This window comes from Podarcis liolepis (genome assembly GCF_965112155.1).
Source record: "Podarcis liolepis genome assembly, chromosome: 16".
NCBI lineage: Eukaryota > Metazoa > Chordata > Lepidosauria > Squamata > Lacertidae > Podarcis > Podarcis liolepis.
In genome coordinates, this window is record NC_139567.1 from 33,451,767 (window position 1) to 33,464,989 (window position 13,223).

The following is a 13,223-nucleotide window of genomic DNA, read 5'->3' on the forward strand; positions in this document are numbered from 1 at the left end:
CTCTCTCCTAGCCCCCCCTCCCCTGCCCACTTCCAATGGAAAAGTCAAAGCTTTCCCACAATCCAGCTGGGTTCTCTGCTCAGCCCTGCTTCACCCAAGGTGACAAGAGAAATTCTCCTCCCTCTCAAACTGCCATCACGGCAGTGCAGTTTGTGTTCAAGGGACAAATAAGTGAATGCTTTGTGTAGACGCAAGTTGGGAGACCTTATTATTCCACATCCAGCTGGCTGCCTTTTGGATCACAATAGCTGCCCTAGAAACACTGGGATATTTCCCTTCATATTTTAATTATGGAATAGATGGCCAAAATGTAAGACAACCGCCCCCCCCCAAGTCTTACGCAAGCAGAAGAGCACAAATGCTAGCCAGCTGGCTGGCAAGGACTCTCCTCCCCCCACCTCAGCAGGAGCCAAACAATTTTGGTTCTTGTTTGAGCAATTGTCTAAATCCAGCTATTGTGTCTGGGTACTAAACAGCTCAGAAGCAGCAAATACATCTGTCTGGCTAAAAAGAGAGAGCACTTAATTAAGTACCATTTCTAATTCATGGCAGTTTAGAGTAACTTTTATGCTGCTGCATGTACCCAGACAAATGGGACAAAACATTGCTGCTTTTAAAGAAAATCCAGAGGCAAGAACTCCCTGCCTCTATTTCAGGATTTAATTGTTGTTTCTTCTAATTGGCAGGTACCAATGGTGATTCCCCTGGCATTCATAACTGGTACACTATTTTCCTCTCTGAAACCTACCATATGTTTCCCCCCCTTCCCCATAATTCCTTTTGTTTGAAATGGTAGCCCTGAAAGCAGGCAGGTCTGGCCCACTGCTTATAAAAGTGCTTCTGCTTAAAGGTTGCTTTACAAGCACACAGATCCATCCATTCAAACCCAATGCAATTAACTGCGTTCAACAAAAAAGCCACAGAAGACTCATTCAACTCAGTCCCTCTGCTATGTTATAGCAAATGTTTCCTTCTACCAGAAGGATACATGGCATTAGAGGCTGTACTGTCACTGTAAAATGAGGGCAGTTAGTACATTTTGTCAAGAACTGCAGGGACAAATGCATGATGCAGCACTACTAGGGACCTGTGTGTACTTTTTCGTTCGTGTCATGTAACTCAGCCTAAGTGCCACCTGCCCCCACATTATGCCATAGGGAGGCTGCTACTATTCCTTTGTGGATTCAGAATTAAAGCAAGCAATTTGCCTCCAGCCACTCCTTTGAAGCACTGCTGTAAACAGCAGAAACAAATTGCTGCAGAACAAAAAGACCAAAGAAGCCTACAAGTAAATCCTGCAGTGAATATAACATTGCAAGATTAAATGCCTCAAATGAGGAGAGATTACACAGGCCCAGAACATAAAGCCATTGCTGCAAGGAGTTTTGCCATTAAGAAGGGCCTCTGCAATGGTGCCACCCCCCTCCCTATCAGTATGGTCATTTTATTTATTCTTCCTCCATATCAAAGGCTGCTGCTGGATGGGTGTCGACTACAGAATCAGTGCTCCTCAGGCATGCTTTTTTTTAATATAGTGTCCACACAAAGTTAGCATCAAAATACCAGCCCACATTTCCTTCCCCCATTTCCTCTCCCCAGGAAAAACCTGGTAAATAAAATAAACATGGTTGTCTATGACCTGTTTGCAAATTAATCCCCAGTCTGGAAACACCCTGATTCTACAGTTGAATATTATACTTGTCCAACTTTGGCTTATGTGAACAGGTAATTTCCAAAGGAACAACCACTCAGTATTTCAACCAAAGCAAAATTAAATGCATTTTTTCTAACTTCTGCATTATCAGGTTACAGTCACTTTCCATGGAGGTTCGCTGAACTCCTTAGAAGTCTGTTTCCAAGAATACGAGTCACCTTTTGATGAAGTCTCAAGCAGTTGTTGTCCATCAGCTACCAGCATCATCATGCTTAATGCTCTCTGAAAATGTGCTCTCATTTTTTATACTGCATAACAGCCAACTTGACACCAAGCTATTGGAAAAATTTATATTTTGGAAGAACTCACTACAGAAGGTGACAGAATTCCAAAATCAAGTTACATGAAAATATACATCGCAATTTGTCTTTATACATTAAGTGAGGAAAACCTGCAAGAGATCAAAAGGCAAAGAAATATAAAGAGGGGGGAATGAGGAAGAAGAGGGAAAGGGAAATAGCATTTGATAGCAAAACCAGAACTCACTTGAAAGCCTACAGCTCTGCATGCTTTTATTTATCCAACTTCAAACCAGGCAAGAAATCAAAAGAAAGCAGTTCATCCTATATTGGGCTAACATACTTAGCTGACCACTTCCAAAACAAATGCTCTCAACCCTTTTGGGAAAGATAACAGGCTCAAGGGTGCTCCACAGCTGTAAAATCTTATTGCTACATCCAAGCCAAGAGATGAGCACAGCTGGGTCATAATGCAAGGGAAGGAACTGCACCTCCTGATGACAGTGCTCAAGTCATCATTAGAATCAAGTAATAGATCTGTGTTGTATTTATGTAATCTGAAAAAAGGTAAGGGGGAAGGGACAGCATTACAAAGGTATTAAACTTTATTAAAGTGAGAGATTTTAATGAATCTTCAAAGGCTGAAAAGAAAAAGTTAAAACAGAATTTTTAAATCCTAATTTGTTTTAGACTGACATGCTTCACGAGAAATTTTAAAGACTCATAGGGAAAACCGGGGGGGGGGGGGAGAAGAGAAAAATGGAAAACCTGCTAAAAATCTTTAGAATTTACACGATTCTTATTCTAACTACAAGACAGCATTATTTGGTACAATGTGTATTTGTGGATGTACATGAACAGTATATATTATCCGGATCATGTTGTGCTATGTACACATCTTTACAATTCTTCCTGAAGGTTAAAGCAGTTCCATTAGTTTTCAAAATGCGCAAATCCTTGTTGGCACTTGTTAGGCTCTTTGTCAGCATTAATAACTGGCATGTTTTATTGCAGCCCAGTTCCAGCCAGTGTCTGCCAACTTGGTATAAACAGAAGTCCAGCATTAGGTGGATAGAGTGCAGGAAAAACAGTGCCATGTTCCTCAATTGGAGACCTACAAAGGCAAGAACAAAGAACCATCAGCCAAACTAGATCTAGTCTTCATGGCATCATCAAATGACAGGCTGCAGCAGACCGAAAAAGAAAGTTCTCTGTAGCGAGTGCTTCCAAGATAGGCTGATATGAGAATGTTCAGTACCAGCATCTGAACTGCTGTTCAGAGCCCCAGTTAGGTTTGCTCTAGTGTTGCTTTCTGGAGGCCAGTCCTACAGGGAGAACACAACTAGAATACTAACACACTGAGCATCTTCTGTACTTAAGTATTTTACAGAGATTCAAATGAACTTTAACTGCCATTTCCTAAACTAAAAACTATGGTTTGATCTTCTGCAAGCCCCATTTAAAAAGCAAACATGTTGAGGGGCACATCAAGTTGGCAGCATTGCCCTAGTGAAATACATCAGAATGTTCAAGTTACAAAAGACCTACACACATCACTGCAAAACCTGTGTTTTCAGCAAAGTTGTATTCAGCCACACATGTTTTTAGCCACTTCTGACAGGAACAGCTCACTCAAAAAGATAGCTCCATCTACCAAGTGAGTGTGTAGGAGAGTCTGTTCTTTACATCAGTGTCCTGTAGGTCCTACTTCCCATTATTCTCATTAAATAATTCTGTGAAACTTACAAATTTGTATACTTTGAGCAGGTTGTTGCCCAATTAAAGGCATCTTACTTATTTACAGCAAGAGCAATGGGAGATGAAGTATCAGGGCTTCAGGGCTCACTTGCTGAGACCAAGAACACTATAACCTTAGTTGTCAAACCAACTCAGCTACAATACTAGTAGGGTTTCTTTTTCCCTCAGCAGCTACCAAAATTAAGCATCCCAAAAACATCAATAGTAAGTGGGAGTAGCAGTACAATATACGGTGCCAAAATGGTAGTTTGGCAACTCAAACCGTCAGTGGCAATAACATGCCAGCTGCAGAGAGGAAATCTGCCTGCAGTAAAACATTCATTGCAGGCAAAAGTCACAAGCATTTATATGGCACATGCAGTAGTCCTCTACAATGTGCAATGGGTGGGATTGCTTTTTTGTACAGGCCACACAACTCAGCTAAGATATCCCTGCATTTGGAAGGCTTACTGCCCAATAAGTTTCTCACTGATTGCATAACTGAGAAGCAACCCCCAAACCCAAAATTAGAGATACGAGTGTCCCGTTAAGGCTGTACCCACATGACCACCCAAAACCCAATGGAGTGTTTGAGGGAATCTTGAAAGGGGACTAACTCAGCATTTAATAAAGCCAAGTGCAAAGTTCAACCACTGGGGTGAGGGGCATATCTGCCAACACAGACAAGCAGAAGCCTAGTTACCAAAAACAGCTAGTTCTCATATACATACATCAAAAGCTGCATGTTTAGTTTTCAGCTGGCAACACCAAGATTCTTTGGAAATCATCAGTTGCAGGATTACCATCAGCAGTAACCACAAGTGCTACAGAGACACATACAAGCAACAGAGACTAATGTTTTACCAACTCTGGCACAAATTATTAAGCAAAACATGTTCCATTCATGCAGGATGGCTTAGCTTTGGAGTGTACTACTGGAGTTATATTAGGCAAATAGGCTTCTGCTGAAAAGCTGACATTTTCCAGACATGACTACTACTTTTTTTGCTGGGGGCAGGGATGGGATAAGAGTTATAACTTTACTTATAACCAGGTGTTGCATGGAGATATCAGTAGTGTCCAGTCCTGCTTAGTGTTCCCCACCTGTTCACCTAGCCCCCAACACCAGTACTTTGAGGAAACAAAAAGCTAGAAAGCTGCAATATTCTCGGGTTTTGTAAGTATCTCCAAGTACCTGGGCTAGTCTTTGACATTTACGTGTCTTTTAAAGAACTTCTGAAACAGGTACAGGCCCCAGGTTTGGGACCCAATACCTAAGCCATAGCGTCGTCTGTTCTGCTCCTTGTACACTCAGCCAGAGCTTGTGGAGCTGCAATTTTTTTTAATTCCACTCTTCCCTCCAAGGAAGGGAAGTGTGACAATACATGGCCCTCTCCCACACCGCCCCTTATTTCCACAGCACAGGAAGCAGGTTACCCCAGTAGCTTCTGCTGCTGAGCAGGGATTTAGACTGGCTTCGCACAGCGAACTATACCACTTGGGCTCTTGCTTGGATTTTTCAGGGACTGGGGCTATGGACAGTGTTCTATCACGTGTACCAAAACTCCAGTGCTGTATGCAATGTTTAAAACATGTTTGTTTAGCCAAGGCTATCCCGACGTGTAGAAGTTACATGTGTTTTATTTTCAGCCACAACTGGTTTTTATCACCTTTTGATTATTTTTCATATCTGTTTTTAATTGTTGTAAACTACTTAGAGGGTTCTCCCTCCATCAGTCAGTATATAAATTTTGTTTAAAGAAGAAATGTTGCTCTAATTTCAGTTTTAGGAGCCTTTTGTGACTGGAGTGGGAGAACTGTGGTGTGTAAAATACGAAAATACTACAATATATAAATATAATAAAATAATCTGACCTGAACATTAAAGAACTATCTCCTAGCCATAAAGGAAAACAAAATCTTATCTGCTGAATAAATGCAGAAGAGAGAGAGAGAGGAAATACACACTTGTAGAACGTGAATACTTACCTCACTGCCTTGAGCATTCAAAATGTAACAAACACTTTCTGGATTTTCCAATGCAAAATGGAATTTTCCATAATAATTTTTTTAAAACTCTACTTACCCTGAAAAAAAGTGAAGCTACTAGCTGCTGAATTACGTGTCACTCAAAAGCAGTCTCTTGGCTTTTTCTTACACAGCGGGCAACTTTCCTTTTGAATTCTCCATTTCTATCTTCCCTCCATTCTTTCTGTAAATTAAAATCCAAATTTAAAATGATTCTTCAAGCCACCACAAGTAACTTCATTATTTTTTCAGCTCCTCCAAAACCCATGAAGAGCGCTATAAAATATTTGGCAATAAAAGTAACCAACATTTGTAATTTAAATACGAAACTTCTGTCATTAAAATAAGAGTTTTAATTGGTAGCTTGATGGGTGGTGTCATAGCAAGTGCTATCTGGGATTCAGTTTTGTTTTTTAAAAGGAGAACTTTTCCATTGATCTTTGATTGACAGTATACAAGCCATCCATTCTGAAGCCTGAATCAGGGTTATATGTATTCTAAGCTAGAAGAATCAACATTCTGTGCCAAATCCTGCATCTTGAGTAAGTTAATCAGATCTGCGTAATCAATCATCCTGCTCTTTCCACTTATCAAGACATACCAGGATCAAAGCAGAATATTGAAACCACAGTTCCTGAAACACTTCCTTCTATTTCAAGAATTCACAAGGCCACATGCTACATTTTCAAGTCCAATTTGGCAGTACCAGGAAAAACTCCAAACTCATGGACAATTAGATACCATATTCCATGCTTGTATAAGTTCAGTCAGAGGTTTAAAGGTATGCAGCTCTTTCTGAGACAAAGAACCTAAACAGAAGTGATACTCTATTATATGCAGTGGTGTATCAATCAAGTAGGAACTCTTCTCAACCTGAGCACACAAGATGAGCAGGAAAGGGCAGGTACATATAAATAACCAACTGGACAACTATCATGTAATACACTGGTACCTCCAGTTACGAACGGGATCCGTTCCCGAGGCCCGGCCATATCCCGAAAATTTCGCAACCAGAGGACCGCTACTGCACACACGCATGGCGCTGCAGAGTGCTTCTGCACATGCGCAAAGCGCGCAGAGTGTTTCTGCGCGAGCGGCAAACCCACTTCTGGGTTTGCCACGGCCGTAACCCAAAGATTCCGTAACCTGGAGGTTATACGCAACACAAGGTACCACTGTATTTATTACATACATGCCTGTTATTGAGGGGAAGCTTGTTCACACAGTTAAGAAAAAAAGATTACAAATATGGCTGCTTATTTAAAAAAATCCAGAGATGCTGGTCACCTCTGAATATGGACAGCAAAATAGGGAGAGACTCCTATTACACTTGAAATTATACCATGACCACATTACATTTGTTCAACTCCTGTCCCTTTTATTACTAAAAAGTCATCTTAAGGGGATAAAGCTGCGTGCCGTGAAACCATTCCATGGTATTTCAACAGTAATGCTGGGAAGAGATTTATTTACAAGCTGCAAGTCATACCGCTGCATCAACGTTAGCAGGAGAGTCACCGTTGGGATCTGCCAGCATAGAAATTACACTAATCATTATGGTTTCCACAGTATGGATGGGAAGCCAGCGTTCTTCAGGTTTCTCATAGCCATATTTGTCTTCACCAGGTTCATGAAGGATGGAAATACAGACATCACCATTTTTATCAACTACCAAGAAGAAGAAAAATAGAATTTCAGAGCCATAACATTGTAGCAGAAATCCTGTCTTCAGATAACAGTGAAAAGCAAAGTAGTGAGGCTGCTGGAGAGTTTTTTGTCTCTGCTATGGCCATCAATTCCACCCAAGGATAACATTAATAGGAATATTTGTCAGAAACATGGAGTACATGGAGTACAAGTGTTAATATAGTGAGCAAGATTCAGTCGACTGACAATAGGATTCACAACTAGTTACTATATAGAATTTGCTGCCCAAAGATGTGGTGATGCATGTTAGATAGGGGAGGATAAACCTATCAATGGTTATCAATGATGTTCATGCCCTGTTTGTGGAAGCATCTGTCTGGCTCTTGGGAAGGCAAGTTGAAACAGATGGACCTTTGGTCCAATCCAGTAGGGCTCTGTTTACATTCACAATATATGGATCCACCAGCTACCCTGGGAATTGCAATTCACCACTGCTAATTATCTTTATTTTCAAAATATACCAGTAGAAGTATGCCGTTAGTTGACTATAGCAACTGCTGTGTAATCCAGTACACAATTATTTCCATTTTAAAAATGGAGAACAGAGGCTAATACCAAAACAGGTCCAAGTGAAGGAGACCCTATTCACTGTTTCACAGTGTGCAGATGTACATCTTACAGTGGAGAGGAAAACAGCTTTCTCCATTGTGGCATCTATCTTGTGGGATGATCTCAAAGTTTCCACTGAAAATTGAAAATGGACTCAAGGCATTTCTATGACCATAAATACTGGCTCCTGGTTTCTGTGGCTGACATTTTAACTTGGTTTTATTTAGTTGTTTTGTTGTGATATTTAGTTGTTTTGTTTGTGGATCACTTTGGAATTTCTTTTCAAAATGAAAGGCATAAAATATCATTTTAATAAATGATAACTAAATAATCCAAGGAAACTAAGTTATCCAGAGTCAGATGAGGCTTAAAATTCCAGTTTCCACATTTCAAACTTAAAATACTACCTAATTTTCTATATTAGACTGTATGCAAGCAGTGTACTGAGAGCCTAATCACCCAACTGTCACATGGATGATACCTAACCAATATTTTAATAATTTTATTGCTGCATTTATATCCCACATTTCCTCCAAGGAGCTAAAGGTGGTATGCATGTATTTCACAACAATCTTGAGCGGTAGTTTATGTTGTATATCACCCGTGGCCAATATATCATACCTACAGTTAAAGGAAAGACACAGAAACCAGCCAAAGTATTTTTTCCTGAACCCAAATATTTACATTCCTTCCTAATAATTTCCCATTATCCAAAATTGGGGCTCTCAACTTCGTTCATATTCATTCCAGATGCAAGACAGAACACCACACTTTACACATGACATCAGCGTCTTACCATTTGGATGCCATATTTCTGTGATAAACTTCATTTTTGGCGGCCTGAGTGGATAGTCCTTTGGGAAAGTAAGGTGAGCTTTGAAGACGCCGCCTTCACTGAAAAAAGAAAAGAAAAGGAGAATTTTCAGTCACTGCATTTAGAAGCTTCAAGTGATTTAAGTTCACCATTGCTTTGAATTTAAGCAGTCATCAGATCCTTGTACAACACTTTGGAGCATTACTAGGAATGGTTATTTATTAAATGGCAGAGCGAGACGTGTATTTCCCCAAGTAATGCCTATTCTGGGGCTTCAGCATCAATTTCCCAGAATACATCTCAGGATTATTATTTATTCCAGGGGTTCTCAAACTTTCTACACCCAAAATTCACTTGAGACAACTGAAAAATTCTGAGGCTCACCAGTCAGAAAATGGTGGTGGTGCATCAGAGCCTGTCATAAAATGTTACAGATAGGTAGCCGTGTTGGTCGGCCATAGTCAAAATAAAAAATTCCTTCCAGTAGCACCTTAAAGACCAACTAAGTTAGTTCTTGGTATGAGCTTTCGTGTGGATGCACACTTCTTCAGATACACTGAAACAGAAATTAAAGGTCTGGTGATTTCTGTTTCAGTGTATCCGAAGAAGTGTGCATCCACACGAAAGCTCATACCAAGAACTAACTTAGTTGGTCTTTAAGGTGCTACTGGAAGGAATTTTTTATTTTGTCATAAAATGGTTGCAGATGAAGGCAGAATTTGGCACTATCAGTTGGCAATTACCAATATCTAATCAAACTCTGGAAATTTCTCATTTCTTTGCCACAGTGTTTTCCTTGGGGCAAGGAGTCCTAAAGCTCACCCTTTCCTCAAGCCAAGAATGGGCATTTGCTCTGGAGGTATTGTGACTCACTCTCCTCATTTTAGGGAGAATCTGCTGAACCACAGTATTATGTGAAGACTCTCTTTCATCTTTTCCCCAACCTCTATGCACTTGCCACTCAAAAGTAATTTTTGTATAATTTTATTTATTTTCAAGAATAATATCTAGGTACAGAATAATAAAAATGTCTTCAGCGGTACAGATATTTGCCATTTTTGAGACAGTAAAGGTTATTGCAAAAGTTGATGATTGCAATACAACAAGTAACATAGAACAAATAATTATTCCGCCCAGATAAAAAATCTTTTTTTTGGTTAGCAATCTACACACCGTGCATCCTCCAGAATAAAACTTCAGCAGAACCTCAAAAGTATTTTTTTACCCATGTCCTGTAACTGCTTCTTCCAGTCTATCACATTCAACCTGTACTTTACTCTACCTCCTGCCCCCCAAAAAACCCTACTTCGGGTTTCTTACATCTCTCCTCCATGGTCATTTCACATTCACTACTTCCTTCTACAACAACTTTCTTTTCTATTCCCAGTTTTATTTATTTATTTATTTATTTATTTATTTATTATTAACAAAAAATACCCCTTTATCTCACTTTCTAATTTCTTTGAGCACCTCACATGGCCCTTTCCCCTCAGAATAGGGATACCTTCCTACACCCACTTCTCTGTAGTCCAGCCACTTTTACTCAGCATCCAAGGAATCACTGATGCCGGCACTGGTCGAACCAAAAGGCTATGACATGGCTATGGAGCAAGGTAGGTATATTTAGCAAGGAGGCACTGTGCAGTCTGTGGCCCACCTGAAAGTAGCTCAAGGCCAATGTTGGGGCCCAACCCACTATTTGAGGAAAAACTTATTTAATCAATTCCTTAAACTTCTTTCTACTTATCTTTAGTGAATGGCTCAATGGGTCAAGTCTACAATTTCAAGAGGAAGTACTAGAGAACCATAATGCATTTAGCCTAGGGTTTGCTTGTTTAAAAATCAGACTTAAGTTTCATGTGTGGCAAAGCCAATTGAAGTAAGTCTCACTGATTTTTAAATGGGATTCGTTTACAAGTACACATGCTTAAGCTTAGGCCTTAAGTTTATCTGCCTACAATTCATTTTGCTCAGTGTTACATGCAAACAGTATAACTTAAAGAAAGTGACACTCCAATCTACATGTACAAAGAGTAAAGTCTTTCATATGAACATCGTATGGGTTTTACAGATTGCTATGTATTGCCTTTTCTGCTTTCCCCCTTCACTGTACTGACGAGGTGGTACTCAAACCACTAGTCCAACTAATGTGTTGGTAATCACAAGTAGATCATGGTCTGGGTGGTACTGTGCCATGTTAGCTTTAAAGAAACACTGACAGAGGAAACGTAAACACAGTTCACCAATGCACCAATAGAAGTAAGACCTATCTTTACTTGCCGTACATGAACTAGCTACATATAATAGATTACAGAAATTATATGCTAACACTGCTATATGGTAAGTCTATAATGAACTCTTAAATCTACCTGAATGTAACAATATTTTCTTTATATGAGCCCTATCAACTGAAAAGGCAAATTTTTAAAATGATTATTCATAACCCTCAGCTATTTGTTCTACTTTGCTCTTTTGTTGTTAGGGGTATGTTGGCATTAACAAAGCACAACAACAATAATAAAAAGATTGGGATGGGGTAGAAAGAAGGGAGGAGCACGTCTACAGTACAACTCTATCCCCTGCCTCCCACCTGTCCCAATCTTTGGAATTGTAGTTTAGCTAAAGCACAATAAATTCTGATAGATATCCCTAAGGTAGAAGAGGAAAAGCAGAAAGAGAAGGGGACATGTATATTTAGTTACACTGGAACCCATATTGTAGGTATGGATTTGAACACCCACTAGAACAGAAGACATCTGAACACCTTAAGACCATAAGCAGATTGAAACTTTCACTAAAGGGAAATAAAAAGAAGCTTTCAGGTTTCTGCGGGTACAGGACTGGCAAACATTTGTTCCAAAGTAAGTGTTGCAGATCCACATACACGTTTCACCACCATATCTATTTAATGAATAAGCCAGCTTGTTGGCTCTGTGCCTAAAATGGCGTTTTGTATGAGGCGGGTGTTAACACTAGGACAGATGCCTGAACTTGAACATATTAAATAGGAATAGTGGTAAGACATGCAGTTTCACATAATCAATGCCATTTGCAGCTAGCACCTGTTCAAGAAAGTAGCCTTGTTTTTCTGGCTCTCTTTTACATCAGGAGCACGACTAGAGAAATATTTTAATTTCCTAGGCAACAGTATCACACTTCTTTCTAGGTGCCCATGCTACCAGACACCAGATATTTTTCCAGGCCTTGCCATTTGTATACCCAGCATTTATTCCAATTAATATGCCAACAAGCAGAAAGAGATTCATCTGCCACCTTCTATTTCACAAATGGTCATAAGCACATAATGCCTCATAATTTTTCCTTGAGAAGTTACATTTAAAGCTTTAAGGCCCTGTTTTTGAAGCCAAAGACAGAACAAAGACCACCCTAAGCAAACCAAATTATTCAGATCAGAGCATACAATATGGTCCCCAAGTTCCTCAGGAGGGGGTGTATTTTGCTGGTTGCACCACCACCTACTCTGCATGGAAAAATGTGTATTTATGATGTTCCACGTTCCTTCTATGAACTCAAGTGAATGGCAAGGGTAGCAGTGTGATGCCCACCAAGCAGTCTCCCATCAAGCACTGGCCAGACCCAATACCTGTTTAGCTTTAGAAAAGTTGCTGCATCATATGCCTTAAGGTCCTAGGGATGTCTCCCAGCAATTTACACATAGAGTTGAGTGTAAATGATGCAAGCTTCAGTGTTTCCTGCCTCCAAACAGCAGGAGGAGCACAACCCACTTGCCCTGTCAAACAACTCTTGACTCCAGTGTAGCACAAGTAGATACTCTCAAATAATGAGCAGAGATCATCATCTTGCAATGGAAGTCCCCAAGCCTCATACATCGTGGTGCATGTCATTCTTGCAAACTGACAGTGCAATCCTAGGCATGTTTACTCAGAAGTAAATCCCACTGTGCTCAACACAGCTTATTTCGTAATAAGTGTGTTTAAAGATTGCCACCTCAATCTGCCTTATGATGCCTTAGGTACCTCCACCTGAGGAATATGGTATGGCAATTGTCTTCTATACAAGACCCAAAATTAGAATAATATTATGTTAGCCAGCTGCCATGCTATTGTTGTTATCAAGACCTTTTTTCTGGTCCTGAGCTTTGCTTATTGGTGCTAGCTGGATACTCAAGTGTTTCGTTTTGGGAAAATGTCTGTTTTATATGTGTACACTTTAGTTCAAGTGATAAAAGAAGATAATTTATTTAGGTCTCAAACTTCATGAACCAAAAAAAGAGAAAAGCTTGCCCTGTTCAAAACATTTATCCTTCACTCCCTCCAAAGTCTTAAGGGGAAGCTTGTATCTAGGTCTTGCTATAGTTTTGCTTTCAGTCAGTTATTCATAGTGCAAGTCTATCCTTGTGCCCTGCAGGGAGACAGAATATTATCTACATGGAGACTGAAACAAGTAGCTAGTT

General features: G+C 39.9%; 1 protein-coding gene across 3 annotated transcripts in view; it reads right to left on the bottom strand.

The window, feature by feature from the left end:
- Window positions 1-1,990: 1,990 nt before the first annotated feature.
- UBE2G1 (ubiquitin conjugating enzyme E2 G1) overlaps window positions 1,991-13,223 on the bottom strand; it is a 31,587-nt gene continuing 20,354 nt past the window's right edge. For all 3 annotated transcript variants that reach the window (XM_083479677.1, XM_083479678.1, XM_083479679.1), the window contains exons 3-6: window positions 8,771-8,868; window positions 7,208-7,386; window positions 5,777-5,902; window positions 1,991-3,067 (exon numbers count right to left, since the gene is read on the bottom strand). In XM_083479677.1, the coding sequence (XP_083335803.1) occupies window positions 5,816-5,902; window positions 7,208-7,386; window positions 8,771-8,868 (364 nt within the window). In that variant the 3' untranslated portion in view covers window positions 1,991-3,067; window positions 5,777-5,815. The remainder of the gene's footprint in view (window positions 3,068-5,776; window positions 5,903-7,207; window positions 7,387-8,770; window positions 8,869-13,223) is intronic.